Source organism: Lissotriton helveticus, chromosome 8 (assembly GCF_964261635.1).
Source record: "Lissotriton helveticus chromosome 8, aLisHel1.1, whole genome shotgun sequence".
Lineage (NCBI taxonomy): Eukaryota > Metazoa > Chordata > Amphibia > Caudata > Salamandridae > Lissotriton > Lissotriton helveticus.
The window spans coordinates 937,272,799-937,286,282 of record NC_136069.1 but is presented as its reverse complement, the minus strand read 5'-3'; the positions used below and the strand labels follow the sequence as shown (position 1 = coordinate 937,286,282).

Genomic DNA, 13,484 nt, shown 5'->3' with positions numbered 1-13,484 from the left:
ATTTATAAAGCGCGACTTATACCCGCGGGCGTCTTGGCGCTAAAATATTTGCATGAATGTTGCTCAGTGCGACTTGTGGTATTCAGGCTAGTTTAGGGAAAGAGACTATTGGTTAAACAACCAAGTTTTTAGTTTCTTGCGGAACTGCAGGAGAGACGGGCTTAATCTAATGTCTTGCGGCAAGGTGTTCCATAGCTTGTATCCCTCCCACCCTCCCTTGGTGTTGTGACTGTGTCCCCCCTCCGACCCCACTTAATGGAACTCTGCTCTCCTGGTTTTTTGGGTCTTGACCTGAGAAAAATATACTATTTGTATATATATATATATATATATATGCATATAGAGATAACTCTAATCACTAGCATATGCAGTAGACCTTTGTACTCTACCATTCCTATATGACTCTTAGAGTATATCCATTCATATCCCTTCCCTATGTATATAGAGATAACTCTAATCACTAGTATATGCAGTAGACCTTTGTACCATCTACCATTCCTATGTGACTCTTAAAGTATATCCATTCGTATCCCTTCCTTGAATGACTTTACTACCTTTACATTTGCAATGTTTTTTGTATCTCTTCCTTGTATGACTTTATAACTTGTACATTTGCAATTTTTTTCTTCTGTTTGTATCTTTTATGTAACTAACGCATGTAATCCTAAGTCCTTATGTATCGCAACTGGTTCTTATGTAAAGCGCTCTGACACCTTTAGGTAATGTTCGCGCTATATAAAATCGCATTAAATAAATAAAAAATAAATAAAAACAGGAACTGCCATGATGGTGGTTCCTGCCAATGTTAAGAGATATCCATCTTGCCGGCAATCAATGCACAAAGGTAGAGTTTCCAAATTCTGCATAGATAATAAAAGCTATGGGAAGTGGTGTACAATTTGACGTGTATGCATCTTAACTGGCCTCTGCCAGTAGTCCACATTTTAGGATTGTATCTCACTTAGTAACAACAAGTTCTCCCGATCAGAAATTTCACATGGCTCAGGTTTCCTCTCTCTCTTAGTCCATGTGAAGGCATTAAATCGGGTGGTATGTGGTTCTTGGTATGATTATGGGTGCTGTTTGAGAAACAAACAGCTTTCTTGTCTTTAATTCTGTGTGGTTCTGCTGATGGTCTTTAGGATTCTGTATGCATTCAAAAACCTAAGTGGCTCATGAATCCAGATACTATTGCATACATTTAATCTCCCAGTGCAAGAGGATCTCTCTACTCTTTTTGAATGGAAGGTACGGGGGTTCTTTTAGTTCTTCTTTTGTTACGGTATAGCCCTACTTTCTCTCAATGTAAGTGTGTGGATAGTCAGCCTTACTTCTTTTTCATTAGTAAAGAGAGAAGTCGGTTTTACTTAGTCTTATAAGGATTTTGATGGGTCGATGACTAAGCCCCCAATGCATAATGTGTAGTCCAGAATGGCAGATTGCTTGGTGCTGAGTAGACTCTCACATTACATGAACTAATGTTAGAGTCCGGATGGCATGTGTGCCCTGTTCTCTTTTCATCCTGCTTACTCTTTTAGTAAAATATAGACTTTGTGGGGGTGATACCAAAGTATTCTGTGCATCCAGCATGCCTTGATGTCAGTTCACCGCTGTTGTGCTATGGTGGGGCTAAGTCTGCTGAAGCAGATGATCAGGCTTGTGTCTCTGCCTCATGACGGCAGCAGCTGGTAAGGTGACCTGTCTGAAACAGTCTTGTTGTCCTTCAGCTTTTGCGATGAATTGCAGAGAGTTCACAGTGAGCCCCATATCTACCCTTTCCAGCCCACAAATGGGTGACAGGAGGAGTGTAGGCAGTGGGTCGCATTGGGTCTACTATGGAACTGTTGGGCCCTGTGATTGCTCCATCTTGGCGATGACAGCAAATGCATTCTTATGCTTTTTGGGGGCTCATTTCCTCATCATTCTGCCACTCAATGATTTTCCTAAGTCCACTTCTTATCAAAAAGATATTCGGCCACAGGCAATCTGCAGGTGGATTGATTAACCATTTCATGGCGAAATCTGGTAGATTCACATATATAAATGGAGACCCTTAGTTTGCATTTTAAAAACTATAGTAGAGTTCCCATTGTTCTTTATTCAACTCGATGGGCTAACTACTGCAATTATTAGGTAGCTTCTGTATTGGTTATATTTATGGATTCTGCCTGGTTTTAGACCAAGTTGCTCTATGTCTTGAATAAACATTAGGAAATAACTATGATCTGTAAAAAAAGTATCAAAAAACATACCAACACTCAGGCCACAATTAGCTCACTGACGCTCATTAACTCTCTAACTCAGTCATTCACTCATTCATTCAGTTCAGTAACTGCTGTGGAGCATTGTTCACATGCACCGGGGTGCAGCACTCATCACTAGTAACAGTGCCTTTCTGAGAAGACCTGACCACCTACACCATCCTTGTCTCCTTTGTTATAGGAGTGTCCTTGGTGGACAAAGAGGAGTTTTAGACCATGGTCAAAAACAATCTTTTTCAAGAGTCTTGCCTGCTGTGTCATTGTGCCAGGGCTCCCTGGTGCAGTGATCAAGATTGATAGCTAGCTCTACCTTTCCAGGCAGTCTTGGTGTTCTACCTCTCCCCCATCTGATTTGAACATTCACACATTATTGTGGTGTTTATAGGCTATGGCCAGGGACTCGAAACACATAAAAGGTGATGAGAGGGATGCTAGTAATAATTATAACTACTGATAATTGCTTTGGAGAGCATTCCAACCGATCGAACATTTACCCAACATGCCACCTCAGTTTAGGCCCAGCCATATGAAACTTAGGGCTAGATGTAGGTAAAAAGGTTTTACCGATTCTAAAATACCGAATTTTAAAGATTCAGTATTTTAGAATCAGTAAAACCTATGTAGGTAATTATTCAGTATTTTTTACCGAATCGTTAAGATTCGGTAATTACCGAATCGGTATTTACCGATTCGGTAATTGCCATTCATTCCTATGGGCCGGGAAGCCCATAGGAATGAATGTCAATTACCGAATCGGTAAATACCGATTGGGTAAAATTGTGAAATAGTCAAGGGTGGCAGGGTGGCACTTTGACACCCTGTTGCACCCCTGATTAGTGCTTGTGTGCCATGTGGCACGCATACATGCCCTAAGGGCATGTATGTGTGCCATAGACAGGTGTAAATGCACATATTTGCATTTACATAGGAATTTGTTATTTACCACCAACTAATATTTGGTGGTAAATAACGAATCCTTAAAGCCCTGTAGCACTGTTTACAGTGCTACCTACATTTCAAAATACAGATTCGGTAATTTTACCGATTCGGTAAAGTACTGATTCTGTAAAATTACCGATTCTGTAAAATTACCGAATCTGTATTTTTTCATGCCCTACATCTCAGTATACAAATACCGGTCGGTATCGGCCAAAAATCTGTATTTTCGGCCGTTACCGACTGGTATTTGGATACCTACATCTGGCCCTTTGTCTTGATGCTGTGCAAATAAGAACAGTCTCGCTCCAACTGCCAAGCCAGGTCTTCCTTGAATCAGAACACAAGCAATCCACGACCGGTTTTGCCCTGCTTTGGGCTCATCAGTCAGGTGTATCTTAGTTCCAGTGAGCATGGGGCCCACTTCTGGGAATACACTTGCCAAGGTACAGCAAACACACAAAAGGTGCAAAAGGACTTACCACTGGCAATCGCTCTGGTAGCATTCAACCCCATCATCCAGACATCTGCAAATCAGGATTGGCCCTGCTCCATTAAGAACAGTCATGCTATGTGGCCTTGGTTATCCCCTCTCCTTCTAAATATACATAGGCACACATTCCTGGGGCTATAGTGTAAGGCCAAGTACTCTCCATCTATGCATTCCTACCAACTGTTTTACAATGCGCCTTTGCTCCAAGCTGCAGTATCCATTACAGGTGTGTCATCCATACTGGAAGGTCTTGAAAACCTACTATTATGTAATGTGCATGTGGCTATGGACATGGTCCTAGGAATTTAGTAAGTACTCCTGGTTTTGGTGCTAGTGTTGAAGGATTCACTAGTGTGCCTCCTCACCTGTCAGCCATCTCTACATTCCCACATGCAGAGGAGCATTGCACTACTGCTCCATATTATTCCTAGGTACATTGTTTTTCACTTCCTGGGTGACCTTATCCACCTCAACTTACCTGATTCCATCTGCTCATATGTGTACTCAGCTGCATTCATGTCCCTGGATCTTGGATTTCCTTTCTCAGATTTCTCCATTTCTAGATCCCTTCCAGCCATGAATATTATTTTAGAGCTTTCTGGTGCAGTGACCTTCACCATATCTCGGTGTAATATTTGCTCGACCTCCCTCTCTGCTTACATCTATATTTGTGCACTATATAATTGCAGAGAAATACTGGCCATGGTCTTGGACTTCCTATTTCCCATGCCTTCTGTTGCAGGCCATTTGCAATAGTAAACAAAGGTGGACCTGGATGCAGGGATGAACATTAGGCCTTCTTCTTGCTAGTCAGCGGTGATACCATCACCTTTGTTCTCTTCCATCCATGTCCTAGCAGAGACCTATACTCCAGAATCTAGTACTTTCAATCTCTAAATGACTGCATGCTACAGGAATGACATCTGTGCTCGGGTGTGCACAGATGGTCAGGGGGAAGCTATTGTCATCTTCCCCTCCCATCTTTTTATTCAGAAACTCAAGCTATAGCCTAGAGTTTGCTATTATTACATCTGTATGTGCTACAGGAACTCCAGCAAACTCTCCAAGGTACCACTCGGTTTCTGATCTTCATCCCTACTTTCTAGCTACTTTCCGAATTCTACAACTTAAATGTTTGCACAAATTGGTTCCAGGATATGTGGTAAAATGTGATTTTCCTTTGTGGGCATGACAATAAAGGCAAACACACAAACACACTCTGATTACTAACATGAATCTTCACTCAATGAGCAGCAGACAAATCCGTCCATCAGTCCAAAGTTTTTTTAATTTTTATTTTTTTAATGCTTCCTTAGTTTACCTTTGGAAACAGTAAACATATTATGGTTTTGAAAGCCCCCTGGGTAAGATTTTTAGTATAAACATCTGTCCTCTGGAATCCTATAACTATGAAATTGATGGCGAAACATGCCTTCTTTAGTTCTGCAAAATACAATCACAGCCATTAAAAGGTACTGTTGTATTTTCAACTATCTGACATTTGAAGGCATTTTTGTCTGCCTATAGAGCCTAATATTTTGCCTTATAGAGCCTAATCTTTTGCCTTTTCCTTTCTCTTTGTTTCCCTCGTTTATGATTTCAGATGCCGTGTAGGTGAAAACTGGTGGTACAGAGGAGCGCATTGTGAGGAGTATGTATCAGAGCCTCTTGTTGTTGGGATTGCAATTGCTTCCGTACTTGGCTTCCTTTTTGTAGCATCAGCAGTTATCTTCTTCCTGGCAAGGACTCTTAGAGGACATAACACAAAGAGTGACAAAGAAGACTCTTCCGGGTAAGCATTGCCTCATAATAGAACTTGGGATGGTTCTTCTGGCTTTCTGTGACAAAAACAAATCTGTGAAGTTTTGGAGAATCCGCTTTTGATTAAGACCTACAATATCTGAGAATGAGTTGTTCTGTATATTTTTAGGAACTAGAAAACACTGGGATTGCCACATACGTTGCTTTTCCAAAACTACATAACAGTTTTACCTTAAATTTCCTCTCTCTTTCTGAATTTCTGGTTTGAAATGTATACAGTACAACAGTTATGATGGTTACTGTGCTGGTATTTGTGTCAGGCAGCAATGGGTCCCAATTATTGCTTAAAAGCTTGATGCACAGTGTGTTTGTGGGAATATCAGCCTGTCATGTGGTGATAAATGATCTTATGTAAAAATTATTTGGGAGGAGTTAAATCTCATTTGTATGTTATAGAATGTTAGAAACGGGACCCCCGGCCGGCCAATGCTCACGCCAAGGTCAGTCAGGGATCACCATTTCCAAGTCAGGGCAAGGGAGTTACACACCAAGATAACCCCTGCTCACCCTCTAGGTAACGTGACGCGAGAAGCAAGGCTAATCTCGGAGGCGATGTGTAAAGCGTTTGCGCGCGCACCCCAGCAACAACACCCTAGGCCCACCACAAAGGAAACTCCACACAAGGTTATATCAAAAATAGCCTTTGTATTATAATAAAAACACATTAGATAAGACACACACTTTACAATGTGCCAACAGGTACGGGCAAGATTTACAAGGGATTATGTACAGGACAGGGCCACCTGGACCACTGTCAGGGGTAAGCACTTTTTAGAAATGACACTTGTAGGTATAACACTTAGCACATAAACATATAATGAATGTAGCACACAAAATAGTTACATGTAGCACACAACCAGGACTTCCTGGTAAAGGGTAAATACCTCCTACGCAACCCTAAATACTGTAGGAACATCACGCAGGGAACTAGGACCTTATCATCAGGACCTATGGAAGGAAAACCATCACCTAAGCAAGTCACATTTAGCAAAGGGAAGGAAACCTAAAATAATCACCTAAGCAGGTCACTTTTAGCAAAGATAAAACATAAACCATTACCTAAGCAGGTCACTTTTAGCAAAGGTAATAACAAACATTCCTCTAAGCAGGTCACTTTTAGCAAAGGGGAATAAAAACATAAAGAATCACCTAAGCAGGTCACTTTTAGCAAAGGTAATAACAAACATTCCTCTAAGCAGGTCACTTTTAGCAAAGGGGAATAAAACATAAAGAATCACCTAAGCAGGTCACTTTTAGCAAAGGTAATAACATAGACAATTGCACATGAAACATTAAAACACATTCAGAGGTGCAGGTAGAACATTTGCGCAGAAATCACATAAGGAGTAAATCATAAATTGCGCAGGGTGCATGTAGCACAACACTAGAATTGTCCCCCAGGCCAACTGGCCTCGCAAGGGCTGGAATGCCCTGAGTCTCAATGTCAGGGGAGGCTGCGCAGGCAGCACAGCACACAAGCCTAAACGTAGCAACTGTCCACTAAGTGCTGGACAGTTGTAAATCACTGATGATCCACGCTGGAGCCTCGTGGGCTCAAGAACAAGGAATGGCGCCCAAGAGCTTCTCTGGGGCTCTAAAACAAATGTGGGCGATGTGAGCCTTCTCTGGGCTCTGAACAAAGAACTGCCCCCTTGAGCCTCTCTCAGGGCTCTCTAACCCATGTGGACAATGAGCCTCTCTGGGCTCGGAATAAAGAACTGCCCCCTCGAGCCTTCTCTGGCTCTCAATACTAAATGTGCCCGCTGTAGGGGGCGTCCCCCTCGGGGACTCGAGGAGAAAGAAATGCTGCCCACAAGAGCCTCGGCGGCTCAACAACAAGGAACTGTCCGGGCGTCTGTGGAGCCCCTCCCTCTGGGGCTCGAGAACAAGTGCGGCCTGACGTTGGAGCCTCTCAGGGGCTCAGGACAATGACACCCTGCCACACGGAGCCCCCCTTAGCCCTTCTCACTTACCGGGCTACTCTGGTGGGGGCTCCCTGCAGGTTTCACGCTGCTCCTCTCTGCTTCGGCTGCGGCGGAGGTCCGGGGCTCTCCCTTCGGCTCCCGCCTGGCCTTGTCTCGCTGCCCTCCGCCTGACTTCCACTGAGGCCGCCAATGGCGGCACGGCCCTGGGGGTCAGGAGGCGGGACTTCCGGGTCGCACTAGGCAGCGGCCCGGCAACGGTTTTCAATGCTCCTGGGCTGCGGCGGTGATCACGGGCGGCCAATGCCGGGTGGGCACCGGCTTGTAAATAATAAAAACACAACGGGGCAATGCCGGTGGGCTCCGGCTTCAAAATAAAATATAAGCGAGGTAGGCACTCGCCATGCGCCGCAAATTCGGGCAAATGCCGGGTGGGCACCGGCTCACACAGAAAGCGCTCCCCAGCGCTTAGGGACTAAGCACACGGCAAAAATGCGGCGTGGGCAGCCGTGAAAGTCAAATAAAGCGCTCCACAGGGCTAGCAGGCAATTAAGCGCTCCCAAGCGCTAGGGGCATGAAAGCAAAGCTCCAGCAGGGTCTGGAGGCAGGCGGGGGGGCAAGGCTGGGCCAGAGCCAGCACACTGGGTCTCCAGGCAGGGAGACACCCCAAGTGGCGGTCCTCCTGGCCCCAGCAGCAGCAACAGTCCCCTCTGGCAAGGATCCAAGAGTAGAACAGTTTCTGTGGGGACACAGCCCCATTTTTATACAGAGAAATCCTTTGTTTCAGGATGCAGGGTGGGGGGAAACCAGTTGCAGCTGGCTTGGGAGTACCCTTGATGGCCCAACCACCCCTTTCATTCACTGGGGAGGCTTGGGTCGTTAGACAAACCACAGGGGGGCGGAGCCAGCATTGTGTGGGGAAAAACCCAGCCCATCCAGGACCCAGGTGCACTCCTCCCACACATCACTCATGCTGATCTCACACTCACCACCGGGCAGACCCATCCAGACTTCCTGGGGCCTGGCATGCCAGCCAGCTCCAGCCAATCACGCTCCAGCACCCTCACTGCACACATACATCAATGTCCAGAAGTAGCACTTCCCAACTAGACACATACAAGCCACACATACCATTGTGCAGCATTCATTCTCACGAGTTCACACATACCAAACTCGAGGCTGCACTCCCCACACATCAGGAACAACCAGGGACACACACATTCCCCATGCATTCCTATGGGAGGGCAGGCCAGCCATACTACACGCACGCACTTTTACTCTGGGACACAGGGAAAAAGTGCGCACAGACCCAAAAATCACTACCACAGGGTCACAAATAAAAGCAAAAAGATTAGGGGTGAACCTGCCCTAAGGCCCAAGTCCAACATAGAAGTATTTCTAATTTCCATCCATAAAGAGCGAATTCCATACTATTGTATTTTAAATATCATACTATAAAGTATATATGTGTGAATAATGTGAATAATTTGTTTTGATAATGTGTAATGTATGCACTTTAGCGACTTATAGATAACAACTTTCAACAGGATCTTCTTATTCTGAATTGCTACCTCTCTTGTAACATCCTGTAATACATTGTAACTGCTCTACTAATCCTAAAAAACAGCTGACTGATTGACCCCCTTTCATATTACTTGATCTTGACACAGTAGAATAAATTATTTTTAATACAAAAATCCCAGCTCTATGTTTTAACCTGACCCTACTAATTTGTCTAAAACTGAACACTCTGCCGTTCTACTGCAGGGGAAAATTATGGATTCCGCTGTAACCTTTGGTGCTGTCCCTGCATCAAATCTGCATTAACCTATCATTCTCCAAACGCTTCATAACTTTCTCCTTCCAACACAGCCTGTTCTTTTTGCCACCTCTATGCCCTTTTTCAAGGTTCTATTAATTTTCTCAACTGTCCCATTAGTTTTACAGTGATTGAGTACACAAAAATGATGGTCAATCCCATTATTCTCAAGAAACTCTCCCATATAGTTTGAACAGAACTATATCCCATTGTCAGAAAGTAGTGTCTTGGGTAACACGTCTTCATTAAAGATATCCATTAAGAATCTGACAATGGCGTTGGCACTAATATCAGGAACAAACTGACCATCTGGAGAACAAATCAACTAAGACAAGAACATACAGAGTATTCCCCTTACCCCTCAAAGGGCCCACTATGTCCAAAGCAACTCCTGTCCATGAACCTTCAGGGAGTGGGCAGCAACACAAAAGAGATTTCCTGTGTTTGAGAATCTTGCCACTGATTCATCATGGCATGCCCTCTCTTATAGTTCTACTAAAAGATCCAAACCCCGCGACCAGAAGTCCAATCTTAATCTTCTTTTAGTTTTTAAAACACCAAATAACCATCATGAGCCAAATCAACCAGTATTGCCTGCAACTTTCCTGGTGGGATCAATTTTGTACCTGAATATGCATCAATCAACTTCCTCCAGGTCCTCTTTGACTATCCAATATGGTCTTACCTGTTCCCAATCTTTATGTCAATCCCACTTTCCTTCCACCAGCACCTTCCTTACTTTACTCAAGATGACCTCACAGTTCAACTCTTTTTTCTGAACACATTCTTTAATTATTCCTTCCATAGTCACTCAAACATTATCTCTTGGCCAGTCATTCATTTTGTCAGAATACAACTCAACTTCTTCCACATCAACCAATCTCGATAGACAATCTGCAGTACTATTCCTTACAAAAGGTGTGTATTCCACCTCAAAAGTGAATTCCTGAAAACCAGTCACCCATCTCCTAATCCTGCTAAATATTGTATCCAAGCCGTTTTTAGTGTAAACTTCTTTTAATGGTTTGTAGTTCGTTCTCACTCTGAAAGTGTTGCCCCAAATGACATTTTTAAACTTATCAAGAGCCCAATAAACAGCCATGGCTTCCTTTTCAATTATGGAGTAATTGCACTGACCTTGTCGCACAGCTCTAGAGGCAAAAGCTGTGTTTTCTCTTCCAACCCATTCACTTAAAGCAGTTCAGCCTCCAGATCTTTTGAACTCGCGTCCGTTGCAATCACATCTCTACCATGAAAAAATGCTTTGAAATTCAGGCCATTAACCAACTATTTCTAAACACTCTCAAATGTATCATTGCACACTCTGTCCCATAGATAACAACCTTTGTTTTCTAACGGCAATCTTATGTGGTAAGTTCTACTAGTCAGATTTGCAATGAATTTACTATAAAATGTAATAATTCCTGAAGAATGTCAGCAATTCCTCTTTATTCTTTGGAGCTACAAATTTCTAGTAGTTTACACCATTCCTTCTTTGGGTGAACTCCTTCCCTATCTATTTTATGATCCAAATAATCAATTTCTTCACCCTCAAACTTGCATTTATCACTTTTCACTGTCAAATAAAACACATTGAATTTTGTCAAAACTGCTCTCTCTTTTATCATGCTGATTCTTCGAACTTCCATAAATCAAAACATCATTTTGATAGGAAAACACCTCTTGAGTATCCGCTAGTAATGTTGACATAACATTCTGAATATAGAGGCTGCTGCCACTAGTCCAAATGGAATGCGTTTAAACTTAAACACTCCTATGGGTGTCATGAAGGAAGTCAGATTTTGTGATTCTTCATGTAACCAAACTTGATGGTATGCCAATTTTAAATCAAGTGTGTTAGAAATGGGGGTCTCTAGTTGGCAAGAGTTTGCACCTTTGTCCAAGTAGGGACCCTACATTCTAGTCAGGATAAGGGAGATACACTCCTAAAACAACGCCTGCCCCCCCCCCCCCCGGTAGCTCGGCACGAGCAGTCAGTGTGTAATGCATTTCCACATAACCAACAGTCATACAGTGAAGACACTACAAAAGGACACCACACCAGTTTAGAAGAATATCCAATATTTTTATATGTCCAAAACAAGACCAAAAATTATACAAATCCACCATACAGTTCTCAGAAATCTTCAGTAATCAAAATAGACTTGAATTATAGTTCCTTGAAGTCGATAGTTCCGTCGTGAACAACAAATCCAAACAGTTCTGTCTGTCCGCGGTGTCGCGTGCCAGATACGGTGTTGGGGAGACCCCTAATAGAGTACCTTTAGAAATGTAAGGCGTCGGCGACCTCTCGATGAGCCCCAAAGGGCCGGCGTCTGCAAGTGTCGGTTCCGGAGGTCGGTGCAGGAGTCGTCGGGCCCTTGAAATCACACGTGTTGCAGATCAAACTCCTCGAGGTTGAAGTCGGGAGCGCCTGTGTTGGCAGGCGTCGGAGCTCCGGTGCGTAGTGCAGCGGTGTGTCGTGCAGTGCCCTCAGGCCGCAGTACAGGCAGACGCTCGGTGATGGTCATCCAGGGGAGTCGTTTAGACCAGGGCTGTGGTGTGAAGTGATGCGGTTCTCGCCACAGTGCTGGCATGCCACGGTGCAAGCAGCGGCATTATTGTTGCTGAATCGCTGTCCTCGGCTGACGAACAGGAGTCAATGGCATCGGCCGTGGCTGCGGTGTGAGATTAGGATGGTGTGTCGTGTAACTTACAAGCGGTACCCTCAAACCATGGTGCAATCAGCGGCATTGATGATGGTATGGAGTGTCGTCGGGGATACCAAGGTAGCATCGTGAGGTGAGGCGGTGCAAAGTGCAGTGCCTACAGGTCGCAGTGCAAGCAGCTGCTTGGTGGCGTCGTTGGGGAGACCAGGGTTGAGGTGTGTGGCAGTGCCCCCTGCAGTGCCCTCAGGACACAGAGTTGGCAGCAGCGTCGTAGACGGCGTCAGGTTGCTTTTTCTTTTGTTGCAGCACAAGACACACAGTCCCCAGTGCTGATGGCAGAAGAACTTGTAGTCTTTGCTGTTCCTGAGACTTCTTGAACAGGGGGCAAGAGCTACCTTAAGCCCTTGGAGAAACTCAATAAAGTAGTTGAGCCCAGTCTTTTCACTGGCAAAGACAGAAGCAGCCACTGCAGGCCAACACAGCAAAGCCCATAGCAAAAGTTTATTTTTTTCCTCACAGCTTCTCCAGCTCTATTTCTTGGCAGTCTTCTTCATTCCAAAAGAGTTCGAAAGTTCTGGGGTCTGGGCCCCAAAATGTATACTCCATATCCCTTTGTACTCTCAGGCAAAGAGTGTCTGTGCTTAGTGCAAACCAGTTTGGTCCTCTCTGGCATAATTTCTCAGTAGGAGGTGGAGACAGCAATGTCTGCAGCAGATCAGGCCCATTCGGGTGCAAGTAAATCTCCTCCCACTAATTTATATGCAGCCCAGGTCTATTCAGCCGAGCCCTGACTCATACAGATTCTATGGAGCCACTGCACATCCCCAGCCCCTGTCATTCCAAAGCCAGACAGTCAATAGACATCCTAGCAGAGGAACACAGGATGACTAAGCAAGAAAATACCTACTTTCTAAAAGTGGTATTTTCAAACACAGATTGTAAAAATCACCTTTCCTAAAAGATCCATCTTTAGATTCTGAGTTCAGGCATACTAAACTTTATTTTGCTATCTGGTCCCAATAGGAAGTTATATTTATAAGATGTTATAAATTAACGCTCATGCTCTTCTATGGGCCAGATAGCCTTTCAAAAGTGAAAAACTGAACTGGCAGTATTTCACTATCAGGACATGCCACACACATCAGGGCATGTCCTACCTTTCACATACACTGCATCCTGCCCACAGGGATACCTTGGACCTTGCTTAGGGGTGACTCACATGTAAGAAAAGGGGAGGTTCGGGCATGGCAAGTGGGTGCACCTGCCAAGGCGACATGGCAGTACTAGACTAAGCACAGACATTGCGGTGGCAGGGTTGAGTTACCTTTACAGGGCTACTTGTGTGGATGGCACAATCAGTGATGCAGGCCCACTAGCAGCATTCGATTTACAGGCCCTGGGCACACACAGTGCACACTACTAGGGACTGACTAGTAATTCAAATATACTAATCATGGAAGCACCAATCCATAATACACATTTCACAGACAGCGTATGCACTTTTGCACTAAATAGCAGTGGTAAAGTGCCCAGAGTCCTAAAACCAACAACAGTAGGTCAGGA

The 13,484-nt window shown here is 44.3% G+C and overlaps 1 protein-coding gene across 1 annotated transcript in view; it reads left to right on the top strand.

Annotated features, from left to right (window-relative positions):
• Positions 1-13,484, top strand: part of LOC144773831 (interphotoreceptor matrix proteoglycan 2-like) — an 896,924-nt gene that overhangs the window by 821,768 nt on the left and 61,672 nt on the right. Inside the window, exon 15 of the mRNA XM_078658926.1 lies at positions 5,294-5,482. Within this exon, the coding sequence (XP_078515052.1) occupies positions 5,294-5,482 (189 nt within the window). The remainder of the gene's footprint in view (positions 1-5,293; positions 5,483-13,484) is intronic.